This window comes from Paramisgurnus dabryanus, chromosome 2 (genome assembly GCF_030506205.2).
Source record: "Paramisgurnus dabryanus chromosome 2, PD_genome_1.1, whole genome shotgun sequence".
Classification (NCBI taxonomy): domain Eukaryota; kingdom Metazoa; phylum Chordata; class Actinopteri; order Cypriniformes; family Cobitidae; genus Paramisgurnus; species Paramisgurnus dabryanus.
The window spans coordinates 20,204,006-20,220,523 of NC_133338.1; the positions used below are offsets into that span (position 1 = coordinate 20,204,006).

Here is a 16,518-nt window from a genome sequence, read left to right on the forward strand (position 1 = left end):
GGAAGGATAAGCTAAATTTAAGTTTAATATGCAACGGTTTCAAGTCAAAAACTAATTTTTTTAAACACAAATGCAATGCTATGATCAGAAATTATTCTATGAATTTTATTTCATTTGAAAAAGTAAATGTGAAATGAGTTACAGCTTAATATGAACAACAAACTGCACATGTGAAAAAAACTGCAATTAAACATACTATAACAGCCTAGGTCCCACTTAATGTCATTCCAAAGAGCCATTAGTTTAAAACTGAGGTGGTGGGTATATGAAGTCTATGGTTGTAACTATGGTAACAATAAAATGCTGAATAAAATGTTCCCCTTAATGTCCAAAATCACTGAAATTACAGGGATTTTACACACGAAACAAAAACTAGTACATTACAAAACTAATAGATCTGTGGATTTTAGCTGCTTTCAGTTGACGCTTGATCTTTTATTTTGACCCTCTTTGGTTTAGCCACCGATCCATTTTTACGTTATTAAAACAGAATGGCAAGAACTGATATCACAGTTTTGCCAATGCATTAAAAATCTACTTAAATAAGTGACGATTGTATAAACACTTGCCTAGTTTAGGTCATCTTTTGGCGGACCACTGGGGGGTTTGGCGGACCACACTTTGAGAATTACTGCTCTACATGGAAGAGACAGGTTTTTAGGTATGCTTAACCTATGACCTGGTTGTAATCCTCATGTGTCTATAGCTGCTCAACCCGGTCATCAGGGCCTGTGATTCACGAAGCTCAAGGTTACACTGTTAAAAGACATGTTCAAATACTGGTACCCTCTTAAAAAGTACACCAAAAAGTCCATATTAGTACCTCAGAGGTACATATTGATACCAAGTAAAGCTTATTAGCACCTCAAAGATACATATATGTATCTCCAATGTACATGGTGCTATCAAATTTATACATACCTGTAGGACATTTTAGGACCTTTCTAAAGGGTACTGCCCCTGTGAAAGCTCAGGTACATATTTTGACCATTTTTTTCTATCAGTGTATAGACAGTTTCAGCAGTAACAACATAAACAAGCGGCGTCCGTGGTCCACACTTAACTTCCGGTAAACTTTGCTAAGAATAAATAACAACAAAGTACTTTAAACATAGTTTATTTATATAACAAGCAAAATAAACAACATGTAAATTACCTAGGAAACCACAACATTTGTTATTTTCGACGAGGTTCAAGAGTTCAGTTTAACAGCTAGTCAGACCATTAAAAAAAACTTAAACCGGAAGTAAAGTTCAGATCAGACGCGTATCGCGTCACTGCACATGCGTCCGATGAAACGGTCTATAGTGAAAAAAATGTATAACTCTTAATAACATTTTACATTAAAAGAAGTAAAAATATAATGTTGAAAAGCTTCATAAAGCAGCTGACAACCACACATGGTTGTGTGCATCTTTGTTTGGTTAAATAGGTAGAAAATAGAAAATACCGATACAGTAATTTAGGCGTTTAAAGTTTAACAGTTAATAATGGTATTGGTAATGATGGAAACATTTCTTCATGGAAACTGAAATAAAATGTGTCTCAATGTTTCTGACATTTTCCGAACACATTTTAAATATATTTATTTTACAAACACAAGTTTTACAATATTCATAAAATGTGCTCAGTGCACAGACCACCTGTCCTAGGAATATTATTTAATGCATTATTGGAATGCATTGAACAGTGATTAAAATATAAATTGGACAGTATATACTGTACGTGTACATACTTTTACACCTTATATTAAAAAAAGGCTTTTTTCAGGCTGTTTGCTTTTATAAAGGATCTTTTTCATCCACCAAACCTTTCTTTTGTGCAAAGAGTTATTTGTAGTGGAAAAGGTTTTACAGATAAAAAAAGGTACATAATCCATTAAGGACCTTTAAATAGGGAACCTCAGTGTAAAGAACCTATTTTAGAACTTTAACTTTTTTGGTGTAATCCATATTTGCTTTAGATAACATTGCAAATTTAAAACAAGCTAAACTTAAATAAAAATTGCACGTAGAATTATTGTGTGTGGTTGTATGGTTGTATTAGTTAACATTAGTAAATGCATTAACTAGCATGAACAATGTAGTTGATCAGCATGCATTCATTTTTGTTAATGTTAATGTAAATACAGTTGTTCATGTTAGTTCATGGTGAATAAATTAATTCATTAATTAATGGTAAAAACAGTAACAACACTTAATTTTATGTATTCGTAAATGCCGAAATTAACATGAACATAGATTAAAAATTAGTGCTGGGCAAAGATTAATCGCGATTAATCGCATACAAAATAAAAGTGATTTTTTGCATAATATATGTGCGTGTACTGTGTCTAATTATTGTGTATATTTAACCACACACACATTCATATATTCATTTCAGAATTGTTTTACTTATATATAATTTTTTTTTTTTTTTTAATATAGAATATATAAAAATATCAATTAATATATATAAACATGTAAATGTTTCTTAAATACATACATGAATGTGTGTGTATTTATTTATACATAATAATTACACACAGCACATACTCATATATTATGCCAAAAATCACTTTTATTTTGTATGCGATTAATTGCGATTAATCTTTGCCCAGCACTATTAAAAATGCTGTAGAAGTATAGTAGTGGGCATTTCTAGTACTGGAGCATAAAAAAAATAACACAATAGCCCACAATATATTTTAATAATAAAAATATATTATTAGCATGCATGCAGAAAATATGCATTGAAAAGGAACATGCTAAACACTGAAGTTTAAATAAAGACCAAACTAGACATATCTCTATATAAACAGAGAATAGAGCACGAATTAGTACACTAATTATGTGGTTTCAAAGACACTGCGAACATTGCTTTTTTAGTTGCAGTCTGCAAAAAAAATAGTGTCCATAGCTGTCACTGGTTCTGCTCTTCACATAAATAAGCAAACAATTAAGCAGTTCTTAATTAGCACTTTTTTCCAGGAATATATCTAAACATTCTTCAAGCAATTTCGATTTCCCTGAGAAGCTAAACTTTTAAAAAGTTAAATCTTGTTTTAACAATTTTCTTAACCTAGCATATTCTATAATTTCTTCACTTCTATAGACAGTTTCAGCAGCAACAACATAAACAAATGGCTTTAGTGGACTAAACGCAACTGCCGTAGAATCAATAATAACTTTTAGAGAGGTTTCTTTCTGATAACAAGGGAAATAAATGCCAAGTACATTACCTTCGTTCATATATCATATCTAATGTATATCAACTATTACACTGACCTGCATACAATGTGAGCTACAGGTCATCGAATTCTTGCCTGGCTGCCAAAACGTCTCTGCACAGTTTTGTGGCCATTCGTGCCAGTTTTTGCGGACACGTCCCGAACATGTTTTTGGGTTCGTTCTCCAGAAGTCGCGTTGCTCGACCGCATACGTCATCAAGGTTCTCACATTTCAGTTAAAAATACATTAGAAAATTAATATTTATTTATTTTAAGACATACAATCATTGTAGTTTCATTCTTACCTTGCTTTTCTGAAATTAAACCCGAAATATAAAACCTTGATGACATATGCGGTCGACTAACGCGACTTCAAGGGGAACAAGCCCGAAAACATGTTCGGGACGTGTCCGCATAAAACTGGCACGAATTGCCACCCTCGTTTTGATCCATGCCAGACCAATAAATGAATACATAGCCTACTGTAAGTTCACTTCAGTTCAGGCGCAAAACCGCGACAAGGCTTGTGCGTCCGAAGAAACCGCTTCAAAGCATAAACAAATTTAGTAATAGTGGAGCATATGCTTATTGTGTCTTTTAATTTAGCCAAACCGTAAACAAACTACAATTTTGCTTCTCACTAAACATGTATATAAAGCAGTGTTCTTCAACCCTGGTCCTCAAGGACCCCCTTCCTGATGAGTTGGTTCAGGTGTTTCAAATAAGGAGACATCTAAAACTTTCTGGAAGGGGGTCCTCGAGAACCAGGGTTGAAGAATACTGATATAAAGGGTTTACTAGGGAAAATGCTGATTAAGTAAAAATGTTGGTAACACTTTATTTTATAGTCATCCTTTGTACCAAACTGTTCGTGGACCCCACTTTTTTCCTACTATGGAAGTGAATGGGGTCCACGAACGGTTTGGTTACAAACATTTCTCAAAATATCTTCTATTGTGTTCATCAGAAGAAAGACATTAATGCAGGTTTGTAAAAACATGAGAATGAGTAAATGATGACAGAATTTCATTTTTTTCTGAACTATCCCTTTAACAAGCTCAAAAAGTATATATTATATTGTCATGTGACCTACTACTGTCAGTTGCGTTGCATCATCTCCATTCACAAACCTCTTCCATTGCCTCATGATATAGTGAAGTGCACTGAATGCTTCAGAATTTATTTCAGATCATACAAGACTTTTCGCCCTATTCTTTTATGTGTAATGTGATGTCAGACATGTTTCTTTTGTCACATACTGTTTCTCGCCTGCTATATAGTAAGAAAGTAAGCGATTTCGGATGCACCCATACTCTCCTAAAGCTCAGCTGCAGGAAGTCTTCCTACTTTATTACTTCCCTTTTGGCTCAGTAAGGCAGGAAGGCCACTGAGTATGAGAGACAGAGAGAGAGAGAGAGTGAAAGTGAGAGAGAATTGATTAAGTACAACAAGTCAATACTGCATTTATCTAAAATCTAATACCTTTATTTAAATAAAGCTATATTTTCTCATTTAATAGTCCTTTGTTCTTCTCTTAATTTATAAGTTTAATTCTAACACAACTGTGGTAATGCATTAATCCATAATTCTCATTGATTGCTCAGTCGTTTGAGTTGGGGATTCAATCCAAAGTTCACCAAACGTAGGTCAGTTGTCAACAGCATTTGTGCAGTGTGCACTCAATGCCCCTGACATTGAGGGATAATTGTTAAAGCATTTTAAAATCCTGTTTTACACCTTTGTCTGATTGGTGTAATCCACATAGCTAACCAAAAACAGTATTCTCTATGATCCATTTCTTTTACTGTGTATCGCCTTGTGGACATTTAGTATATTATCATGTGCTGTTTTCACTTAAGGAACACTGAGTGAAGTTTATGTAAACAGAGGAAAAGGGACTGAGGTAATCTCAGAAGGGATTTGGAGGTTCTTCATGAACGGTTAAGATTAAAGCTATCGGAAGTCGGCAGTCTATTTGAACACAAAGGCTCCCTGTACCCAGCAGCACCCGACTGGTTGTATAGAGTGTGAAAAGCATAGCAGTGCGAGTAGGGAGGGGTCACGCCACTGTGGGGCCTCTATATTTTATTTTCCCCAAGAGCTGCCTGAGAACCCACATACGCTTGCTACACAATCCCCCACACAGCCGGAGAGAGGAGGGAAAAAAGGAGGGACGAGGGAGGGAAAGAAAACGGGCATGGTGAGAAAATGACCGAATGCAACGTGTTAACATGCACAGTGACCGTTTTCAGCATTTTTGCTTTTTAATCTACCGAAGGTTCAACAAAATAAGCTTTGTTTGAGGTTTATAGCAAATCCTAAAAACAATTTAGTATAATAAAGTTGCAGCGTTGCAAACTCTGGAAAGTGGAATGTTCCATTTACAAAGCAGTTTAAGGGGGAAGTGTAGCAAGTCATTGTACAATGTATGCAGTCATGATTGACAGAAAGCCCTGCAGTTTTTTATATTTTCCTGGCCTCATGCGGAGGAAATGTGAATGGGGTGTAGACAAGGGGATTTTGCCCCTAGCCTTATTTAAGGGGGAAAGGTTAGGGGTCATTAGCTACAAAGGATAGCTTTCATACAGGGCTACTGTAGAAACAAATCATTTTATATATTTAGTACTATACTGGACAGTACATTAATGTGCTTATTAGGAAAAACATTTTAGTTGTGTCAATAAAACCCCATCAGCATCACAACTGAAATGCTTGAAATTCCCACACATGCAAAAAGTGAAACTGTTTAGGATTAATAAATATTTGTGTACTCATACATCGTAAAGATGCTCAAATACCCATTTTTGGGTACTTATTTAACATTGGCAGCATAGTACAGATTTAAAAAAACACCAATGAACTCCAAGAACCCTAAGAACCCTACGAGATGCTTTTACTGTACATACACCCCATCTGGTGGCCATCTGACGCACGCACATATTGTACAAATGTTAAAACAACCCCTCTACCATGTTTAAGTCAATAACAGGTTATGTCAGAGAAAATGGGATGCAATTATTTTGGATTTTAGGAATTAAAGGGTTAAGATAAACATGTTATATAAATATGCAGAAAAAGACAGATTTTGTACAAACTATTGATTTTGTGATGTTAACCAAGTTGTTTGCTTTCTAAAAACTTGAATTTCTTAAAACTAAATTTGGAAAACTGTTTAGGTGCAAGTCTAGATTTTAAGTGTAATGGGCCAGTTTCCCTATAGTTTTTACAAACATACCTTATAAAAAACAATACCGGTGTGCATCTTGAGACAAAACAATGCCACTGATATGTTAAGTTATGTGAGTGCAAGTTGTTTTTTAAATTAAGCTAGCTCATACATGCATTTTAGTCTGGGATTAGGATTAACCCTGTCCGGGAAACCGTCCCAAAGAAGATCACAGTTAACACCAGCCATATTTCTCCCAAAAACTATACGGAAGGAAGTAAAAGAGAAACGTATACAACTTGAATCTAGCAAGTTTATTTAAAGTGAACATGAATTCAGGTCTCAACAGCTCTTACGCCATCTAGCAGATGACAGATGCGTTTCACATTGCGCTCAACTATGCAGTCAGTCATTGAAGCCAGATTAAAATACATGGACAACTCGGTCTGAGGTCACGGAGTACATAGAAAACTCAATCGGAGGTCATTGTTACCAACATGGTGGTGTTGGGTATCAAGATATCCTCATCGAATGGAATAATGCGGTCTTCTGTGGGCGTGGTTTCATTCCCAGGATTTGGCTCTGGCTCAAAAGAATTCGCAGTTGATTGAGGTGCAGTATCGACTTCAGTAAATGAGCTTTGGGGTTCTGTGGTGACAGCTGTTGGCACGAGTCCAGGAACACTTACGCTTGCTGTATTTCGAAAAGCACTTCCAAATAGGTTTCCCATGTCTGAAAACACAGTGAAATTATCTGTCTCTTTGGCTAAAGAAAGGTCTTTTAAGCTTTCCTCCATTCTTGGTGTTGAACTGGAAATGTTTTTGAGAGCCACTTTTATGGGGTCAACAGAACTTTGTTTCATACCACTAAAGGAGGCAGTACCTGCTACATCTGCAAACCGAATTGGTTTATAATTTTGTAAGCCTTTTATCTTCGATGCTCTGGATTTTCCGACTACAAAGCTGCTTGTGGGTCTTGATGTCTGGGACACCCCAACAGCGCTGAGGTCAATATCCATTTCTGAGGCACTTCTGTTCACAGAGATCAAAGCGGTTTCATTATTCAAAAAGTCATCTTTACCAAAGGGTTTGATCACAGATCTGTGTATAGTTGGCAGGTAAACAGGCTTTGCGGTGCTATTAGCAGATCGATATATTGCTGATTGAGAAGTTGGAAAAGCGTAGACATTCTGGTTGTTGGAGTTCTTTCCATCTTTGCTAGCTTCAACACGCCTACCAATCACAATGCTGCTCGTTGGTCCTAATCTCATGACATTGTAGCTTTTATTGTTTCTGTCCTGCTTTATTTCCTTGGCTAGATTGATTAAACCATTGTTTGCCTCGAAGTTCTTCTGTTCATCACTTTTATGTGCTTGAACAACATTGGGTGCAAGAGGATATCCAGTTACTTTATTTGGAGGAGAAGTAGATCTATGGATTGAAGGGATAAATTCTGATATAGGATTATTCTTACTCTGTGATGAACCCATTTTACGATATACAGTGGGGAATCTGTGTAGAGGATTTGTGATTGTGGTTCCTGTGGCCACCGTCGAGTCACGGGCGTTGAGCGCATTGCCTGCATTAGTGTTAACATTGCTAGATTTTATGAATAAACTACTGTGTGTGTTGGGTCTAGCAAACATGCCATTTGTTGATCTCTCTAATGTGGATTCGCTTTGGCTAGATTTCCGTAAACCTTTTCGACTTTCATCCAGCGATGGGGTGTTCTGGGATGGAGCAAGTCCTCCTAAAGTCCACCTCTGAGACATTTCTAATTGACTAGTGTCAAATTGGGATTCTGTGATAGTTTTGTATTGCCCTCTTTGATTGTTCTGTGGGTAAACAGCTCTGTTATGTGGACCGAGGTCTGTTGCTGTTTTTGTGCCACTTAGAGAACCCAGAGATGATGTCATCATTTTAGGAGCGTCATAGTGTTTGTTACGTTCAGCTCCAGTAAGAGAGACATTACCATAAGCTTTATTATTTACAGCATCTAGCTGAACTTTAACCGACTGAGTGGTTTTGTAGCTGTTGGACATCAAAGGATTTTGAGGTTGAACAAGATGCTTCACCTCTTTTGGCACACTTAGGGCAGGATGGGGATGAGCAGAGGCATATTGGACAGCATAAGATAAGGAGCTTGGGTGATGTTTTTGGTCAAAGTGCATTTTTGTTTGTTGTGGAGGTGCTGGCATTGTAGGGAAAAATGTAAAACCTTTAAAAGCATACGGCTTTTTAGGGGTTAGATAATATGGTCGATTTTGGCTACTAGACATATCGGAATTTTTATGTGAGCCAAACGCAGACATTGTGTTATCCGGCATGGGATCTGGGTCAGGATAATTTTTAACAAATAATGACTGTTCTGTACTTCGGCCTAAGGAAGTCCAAGAATTTCCTTTGCCTGTATTATGCCAACTCGACATCCCTAGTGAAGAACTTGTGACTGGTAGTTTTATATTAGTTTTCAATTCAGTGGAAAAGATTTTTGGAGAACTAGATTTTGCTTTTTCATTGTACGCAATGTTTTGTTTAGGCCAGCTGGATGCAACAGACGTCTGGCTTTGGACCCCACTGGTTTTAACCGATTGGAATCCTTTGTAAGAGTGGGCGATGTTAGTCACTGGTGGTGTGATAGCAGATACATCCGCAGCCAAACTATCGTACTTCCATTGACTGTGAACATTTTGAACAATAGGATTCTGTCTACGTCCCCCATTCCAGTAACCATCTTGTGTAGCCGTCAGTGAATCACGTTGAAAGCCCTTAGAAGCATTGTTGGTCCCATTTATTTTTGCATTTTTTGACTGAAAGCTACTTTGCTGAATTGTGATTGGAGAGGCAATTCTTTTATAATCTTGCTGCCCAACCGGAACAGAAAAAATTTGAGCTTTTATCAGTGGAATGATGCTGTGGTTTCTGTCTGAATGTGGTTTTGTAAATGCTGTAGCTACCACTGGAGGTGCGAACACCTTGGTGAAACCTTCACGTTTCATATTATCATCAGAAACTTTTATGGCTGTTGTCCCAGTAGCAAAGACATGTGATAATGGTGCATCCACTTTATTATTTCCCCTTACAATAGTGAGAGACTTGCTCACTGGCATGACTTTCCTTGACATTCTCTCATTTTGGCCAGTAACTTGAGCATCGTTTCTATTGTCATATAGGATGCTTCCATCATTATTGTGGTTCACATTTAAATTTCTAGACACATAATCTGTTGACGTCTTCTCAGCATACACTGGTCTGATGAATGGCTGGACAGAAATATTTTGCCTTAAATTGAATTCAAATGGTTGTGAACTGTCAGGATGCACTTCTGATTTAGGCTTTGAAAAGAGTCCGTAAGTATATACACTTGGATGATCCATTCCAGTCCCAAGACCTTCCTCCATTGTTAGCCTTAAGGCTGTATTAGTATCACTTTTTTGGCTCCCTGTAAAATGAAGGGCATTTGGTTTCTGTTGAACTCTTTGGAAAGCATATCTGTTGTTGGCATCAGAATTGACACCTGCTAATTCGAGAGGATTATTTTTACTATTGACATTGGCTTGGCTTGTATGATAATACTTAACATCTGCAAAACGACTTGGAACAACAGATCTGAAGCTTGTTTTTTTGGTATTTCCATCATTTCTTGGGTTGTATGGGGCATGGTTGATCCTGCTTGATTGATAGTCACTCTTGTATGGAGCGAAATTTCTTTGAATAGTGCCTATTATTGGATTTTGACTTGGTGGATTTACACGTCTTATATCTTCCCAAAGTTGTACTTTGTCCTGTCTGTGCAGATCATGTTTTCCATTTGTGTCTCCTGTGGGCAGTGGTGATGTAAGGAACCGAAACATTTGTTTATTAATTGTATATGCATAAAAAGTGGGATTTAAGAAAGCTAGTTATCTTTCACACATTTAGTAAAAACTCTCTAACTGGGCATAGATGTAAAAACAGTACTTTAGAGCCACATTGAAAATTTTAAATAGAGTATATTTATACTCAAATCAGTAAATCGTACCTACTGGCAGTACGGTAAAACATCCCACCACAGAGAGAGTCAAATAAACCAATGCCACTCTATAAGACAAAGAAATTCATTTTAAAACTTTAAATATCCCAAAAATTTATATTTTTTTAATCAGTGCACCAAATGAGAGGGCTTACCTCAGATTCTTTTTAGGAGACATCATTCAGCTTATGTGGGGCACAAAACCTGTTGCCACACCTGTTAAAAATCACCCTTACCATGCGGGCTTGTATCACTCTTATTCAAGAAAATTAGCTCATTAAAGCCTATTGCTTGTTAAACCTATTATCAGTGATGACGAGGCTCACCTGGATCTGCTTAAAGGGATAGTTCACCTTAAAATGAAAATTCTGTCATCATTTACTCATCCTTATGTTGTTCTAAACCTGTATAAATGTATTTTTTCTGATGAACACAGAAGATATTTTGAGAAATTATGGTAAACACAGCAGATAGTGAACATTGACTTCCACAGTAGGAAAAAGCACTCAGTTGACGGTATCCCATTAAATTCCATCTTATTTTATGCCTACTATGGAAGTCAATGGAGACTAACTGCTGTGTGTTTACCATCATTTCTCAAAATATCTTTTTTTGTGTTCACCAGAAAAAAGAAATTAATACAGGGTTAGAACAACATGAGGATGAGAAAATGACAGAATTTTCATTTTAGGGTGAACTATCCATTTAAAGCCAATGACACGTTGTTTTGAACAACCTCATCCATTTAGCAAGAGAAATGCATGTATTTATTTACAATAAGCTGATACTTTCTCTGCACTAAATGCTAATTCCTATGCCAGAAATAAAAAGTGTATCTGTAGAAAAGACAAACAGTATGGCAAAGTTTTATAAAATTATAAACATTTATTTTGTATAAACAACAGTATACATAAACAATTTAAATATTAAATATAATAATTTAAAAGAGATAATTTATGATAAATTGTCTGGATAAAACCTTGTAGTAGGCTATATAACGACTATGAAAATATGTCGTTTGTTTTCATTTGATACAAAAGTAACACTAATACTCTCTTTATAATTAAAAACGTTTAAATAAATACAAGTGACAGTTGTATATGATTTGCATTTAACATTTCTGCATTAATAAATTAAATGGAGATAATAGGCACGTGACTCCTTAGGAATACTGTCCATGATTATGTCAAACAAAAACAGCAGCAATAAAATGACAAAATCCTGAATGAAGAATAAATAGGCAGTGTTGTTCATGTCATTAAAAAAGAGCTCAGTTTTAAGGTGCTGAAGAAACGTTTAAAGATGTTCGCATCGTTTCTATGTTGTTGTTTGTTCGTGGGTTGAGCTGTAGTGATCTCAGAGTTTTGTTGCCAAGGCGACGTGTCCCGCCCAAAAACAAACAGCACGTCTCCAGCACCACAATGATCTTTCATTCAAACGGTCCCACACTGATTCTTCCAAATAATATTATCGCTTCACAATAGTCTTTGACATTCAATGATTTAAAACCTTGGTCTTGATTACGTCATATAACAGGACATCATTGCCAGGTCCCTTAAATCCTCATCCGTCATACAGTCTGAAAAAACAAATGACAAAAGTACTTTAGTTAAGCAGTTCACGTATTTAAACACTAATAATTTACTAGTATATTTACAGTAAAAATACTCACTTGTGCGATCGTCCCCTATGATTTTTTTACAGAGGCGCCGGATGGATCTCATCAGACGCCCTCTTGGAGTTCTCGGGGGCGAACTTTCTTCTTTACGCGGGCAGGTTGCGTCCTGATTCGGCTCCTCAAACTCTTCGTCGTCGTCCGCCAATCCCTCCAAACTGGCAGCCTTTACCAACCGTTCCAAAATGTCCTCGTTTACCGGCAGCTTGTCTTTGATCGTAGCGTCTGACAGCGACGTGATGGTTCGGCACAGCGGACACTGTATCCGCGGATCGGGGATCTCGTTTGACTGCGCGAGCGTCGCCAAGCATCGTTCACAAAACGTGTGTTTGCAGCTCAGCTGACGGGGACACCGCAAACCTGCGTTGTAAGTTCGGTAGCAAATTCCGCACTCTGTTTCTAAAAACATGTTGCCCTGTTTGTTCGGTTTTTACTCCCAGCTGGTTAACAGTCGATAGTAAAGTGCCGATTTCTCATACCGGGGACTCTTATATTGTTGAGGGAGGGAAATGCGTAGGAGGAAGGAGGTGGCGTTTATTTGTCTCGGTGAAACCTGATTAACTCTCTCTGGCAAGACTTCTAACAAAGTGATGTCATTATTTCAGCCCATTACAAGCGTCATGACTCACTGTCTAAAGTAAACTCATGTTTGCTTACCTGTAACCTATTTTAGGACTCTATCAACTACAGCTTACTGAATTTAAGATTTATGACTAAAAATGCTAAAATATCTGTTTATCACGTTTTGGGTTTCACTTATATCTCAGCTCATTATCTAAGTAAGCAAATATAGAATATTATTTTTAACAATACATAAAAAAATCTTTAGATATTTATAGTCTTTACAGTTTTTTTTGTCGTTGTAGTGTTTTGTGTGTTCCACATGATTTAAGATATGTTTGTTTATTTTTTTTTAATCAATTTGTTGTTGCTGTTGTTTATAAGCAACTTGGTTTTACATTTTAAGAAACAACATTTTTATAGCCCTATTAAGAGGTGTCGAAATGAAACACTGAGTCACGGAATTTCCGTATACTGCAAATTCAGAGGAAACGACTGTTTTATAACAACAAACAAATGATTTCAGCACGTGTAATATAATAGTCCAGAGCTGTAATTTACCTTATAAGCCTTATGCAAACAAAAACACTTTACCCCATAGTGATTTCCCAGAATGCACCCCATGCCTTCCCGTTTTCCCCTCCCCATCATTCCCTTATTTGGGCTTGGGTGTTCCCTTTTAACATCTGTTTCCAAACTGGCTTTAGCCAGTTGCCCTTCGTTTACAGTAGTTACTCCGGAATATTTACTGATGATTTAGGGGTGGTTTTCCAGACAGAGATTATCTTAAACCAGGACTAGACCTTAGTTTAAATAGGAAATATAACTAGTTTGAACAAACATGCCTTACTAAAAACATTACGACCTACTTGTGTGCTTTTTAAGGCAAACCAAAGGGCACTGGTGTTTTTTAAGATGTTTCAGTGCAAGTTGGTTTCTGTTTGGACAGTCAGAAATGGCTAAAGGAAGTTGAAAAAGTCATTGTCATTTAAGTTCTACGTGCTGTAAACACGTCAAACAATACGTGACATACGACACGCACTCATAGTTTTAAAGCTGATTCAGAGGAAATTCATTTGCAGACCTTGTTATCATTTACTTGCGCAACAATAAAGAAAAATATTTTCCCATGATTTTAGTTCTCACAAAAAATGCATGCAGATAATTTTGAAAGTTTATTTGTAGCTCTTTATTGTCCGGCAATGGTAATGTAGTTGAGATATTCATATATCTTTATGCTCCAGCAATCTCACAACTCTTACATACTTACATAAGATAAGTAGTACAGAGGATATACTTTTATTTACATTTTGTTATATTGGAAAACAAACCACTCAATATGATCAGTATAAATGTTTTAAAGGATTAGTCCATTTTCTTAAAAGAAAAATCCAGATAATTTACTCACCACCATGTCATCCAAAATGTTGATGTCTTTCTTTATTCAGTTGAGAAGAAATGATGTTTTTTGAGGAAAACATTGCAGGATTTTTCTAATTTTAATGGACTTTAATAGAGCCCAACATTTAATACTTAACTCAACACTAAAGTTTTTTTTCAACGGAGTTTCAAAGGACTATAAACAATCCCAAACGAGGCATAAGGGTCTTATCTAGCAAAACGATTGTCATTTTTGACAATAAAAATAACAAATATCCACTTTAAAAACACAACTTCTCGTCATGTAGATCCGGTCGTGATGCGCCAGCTGACCCCACGCAATACGTCATGACGTCAAGAGGTCACAGAGGACGAACGCGAAACTCCGTCCCAGTGTTTACAAGCGTCTTGAAAGAGGACCGTTCCTACGTTGTTGTATGTCAACTGATACTAATTAATGTCTTTGTGGCAGTTTATTGTTTAACATGGTCCGCAAATGTGCGTTTTATATATGTAATACGTGACCTCCCTACGTCACTACGCATTTACGTTAGGTCGCGCGGGACCGGACCTACACGAAAAGTTTTGGTTTAAAAGTACATATTTTTATTTTTCTTGTCAAAAATGACAATCGTTTTGCTAGATAAGACCCTTATGCCTCGTTTGGGATCGTTTATAAACCTTTGAATCTCCGTTGAAAAAAACTGTTAAGTGTTGAGTTAAGTATTAAATGTTGGGCTCTATTAAAGTCCATTAAAATGAGAAAAATCCTGCAATGTTTTCCTCAAAAAACATCATTTCTTCTGGACTAAACAAAGAAAGACATCAACATTTTGGATGACATGGTGGTGAGTAAATTATCTGGATTCTTCTTTTAAGAAAATGGAATATTCCTTTAATTGTAAATGTGCATTGTGTAACTTTAAGAAGGATCTCTTGACCAAAATGCAATATAATATACATAACTATATTATCAGTGGTGTATAAACTTTTACATAATGAACTATATTGTTTTTATTACCTTAGAATGAGCAGTTTTACATACACCGCGGGTCTCCTTACATGGAAGTCGCCTTTATGTTTCTACAGTAGCCCTATATGGACAAACTCTCCTACAGAGTGTGCTTTGTCTTTGGAGCTGTCCACACGGAGACGCGTATCACTGTATACGTATAAATTTGTTATCGTATTGGCGTTTCATCCACACGGATCCGGCGTTTTGGGAGACTGAATCCGCTATTTTTTGAAACCGGGTCCTAAAGTGGATAAATCTGAAACCGACACCCTTGCGGTTTCGTCTGTACAGCCAATCCGTATATTTTGTGAAGCGAAAACGTCATCGCATCACGTGTCGGAAGCGTCACACGTAACAGCAACAACAATAACGGCGGATTACGTGATTGTGTTCGTGCTACAGAAGCTACTAAAGCCTACTAGCTTTATTACAGCAAAATCTATTGCTTCTATGCAATTGTGGTGACCAACAAGCGATAATGGACAACACCATACGTTGGCTATGCGCATGCTCAAAGTCTTCTTCTCCGTGTATAGTGTATATCTGTGGCAGAATTACAGCGCCCCATACTGGTCCGGCATATATACTACACCGCTTTCAGCCGGTTTCAGTGGTTTCGTGTTTACGGATAATTTTTTTAGAGCAAGGAAAAAAAATGATCGGATAGGGAATGCACCGGCTTCGTGTGGATATAGCCTTACTCCGAAACCCAATGCAGCTGACTTGTTGCCTCGCTGCCTAATGAGGCAGTGACTTCGGCGACATGAAGGCAGCTCAGGGAAACGCATTTGAACAGCCTTCATAGGGCGCGTAATGGAATTCTGTTTGAATACCATAATCGTTTTAAAATTGAGGGGTGAGTTGTTGGTTGCAATTCACAATCAATTCACAAAAAATATTAGCCTGGTTAGCCAGACCTACATCAAGATGTAAGGTCTGGCAACTCTTCACACAAACGGCTCAATGCAAGGGGCGGGACATAAGGTTGTCCCTCAAAATGCCTCTGCACGCAATAGGATAGCGCTATGACGGATCAGAGCAACGAAGAAGGTGACGTAGTTACCGTAACCAGTCGGCAAAACTCCAAACACATCTTTCTTGCTTAAAAAGGACTTCAGTAGGGTTTATTTGCTCTTCTCTCAAAGAAAAACATAAGTCTAAGTCCTCCAGAGTCGCGGCCAAAGCCGCTTCAAAAGATAGCTGTTCGCCAGCAGCAGCAGCCATTCTCTGTTTTCAAGTAGGAACCGTTGCAGCGCTGTCGTCATCATGTTAAGCCCGCCCCACAGACGCTACACACGATGTGATTGGCCTGACCAAATTTTGGTTTTTGGACCGGTTAAGTGTATTGTGAGTGCCTAGACTAAACCCTGGCAGCAAATATATTTTGCGGCCGCTAGGGTGCGTCTAGATTTCTAGGCTAAAAAAATATTATATGTTATAACTTGTGTTGTCTTTGTTACTTTTTGTTATAGGTCATAAATATATTTAAAAAATGCATAAAA

At 37.1% G+C, this 16,518-nt stretch overlaps 2 protein-coding genes across 3 annotated transcripts; both read right to left on the bottom strand.

Annotated features, from left to right (window-relative positions):
* Positions 1 to 6,574: 6,574 nt before the first annotated feature.
* Positions 6,575 to 10,616, bottom strand: LOC135750801 (uncharacterized). 2 transcript variants are annotated; one of them, XM_065269804.2, is made up of 3 exons: positions 10,541 to 10,616; positions 10,395 to 10,453; positions 6,575 to 10,193 (listed from the first exon to the last, which is right to left on the bottom strand). In XM_065269804.2, exons 1-3 carry the CDS (start codon positions 10,564 to 10,566, stop codon positions 6,847 to 6,849), a joined length of 3,432 nt encoding a protein of 1,143 aa, XP_065125876.2. In that variant the 5' UTR covers positions 10,567 to 10,616; the 3' UTR covers positions 6,575 to 6,846. The 2 variants fall into 2 exon arrangements, with proteins under 2 accessions (XP_065125876.2, XP_065125877.2); XM_065269805.2 differs by lacking the exon at positions 10,541 to 10,616 and having other exon boundaries at positions 10,399 to 10,453.
* Positions 10,617 to 11,256: 640 nt separating this feature from the next.
* On the bottom strand, positions 11,257 to 12,536 carry LOC135750865 (RING finger protein 227). Its single transcript, XM_065269894.2, has 2 exons — positions 12,058 to 12,536; positions 11,257 to 11,964 (listed from the first exon to the last, which is right to left on the bottom strand). Exons 1-2 carry the CDS (start codon positions 12,467 to 12,469, stop codon positions 11,906 to 11,908), a joined length of 471 nt encoding a protein of 156 aa, XP_065125966.2. The 5' UTR covers positions 12,470 to 12,536; the 3' UTR covers positions 11,257 to 11,905.
* Positions 12,537 to 16,518: the final 3,982 nt, after the last annotated feature.

Coding starts and splice junctions, on each gene's coding strand:
- LOC135750801 (XM_065269804.2), bottom strand. CDS start 10,566: ATGATGTCTCCTAAAAAGAATCTGAG. Junction 10,454..10,540: donor TCTCCTAAAAAGAATCTGAG/GTAAGCCCTCTC, acceptor TTTGTCTTATAG/AGTGGCATTGGTTTATTTGA. Junction 10,194..10,394: donor TTTTACCGTACTGCCAGTAG/GTACGATTTACT, acceptor CACTGCCCACAG/GAGACACAAATGGAAAACAT.
- LOC135750865 (XM_065269894.2), bottom strand. CDS start 12,469: ATGTTTTTAGAAACAGAGTGCGGAATTTGCTACCGAACTTACAACGCA. Junction 11,965..12,057: donor CATAGGGGACGATCGCACAA/GTGAGTATTTTT, acceptor TTGTTTTTTCAG/ACTGTATGACGGATGAGGAT.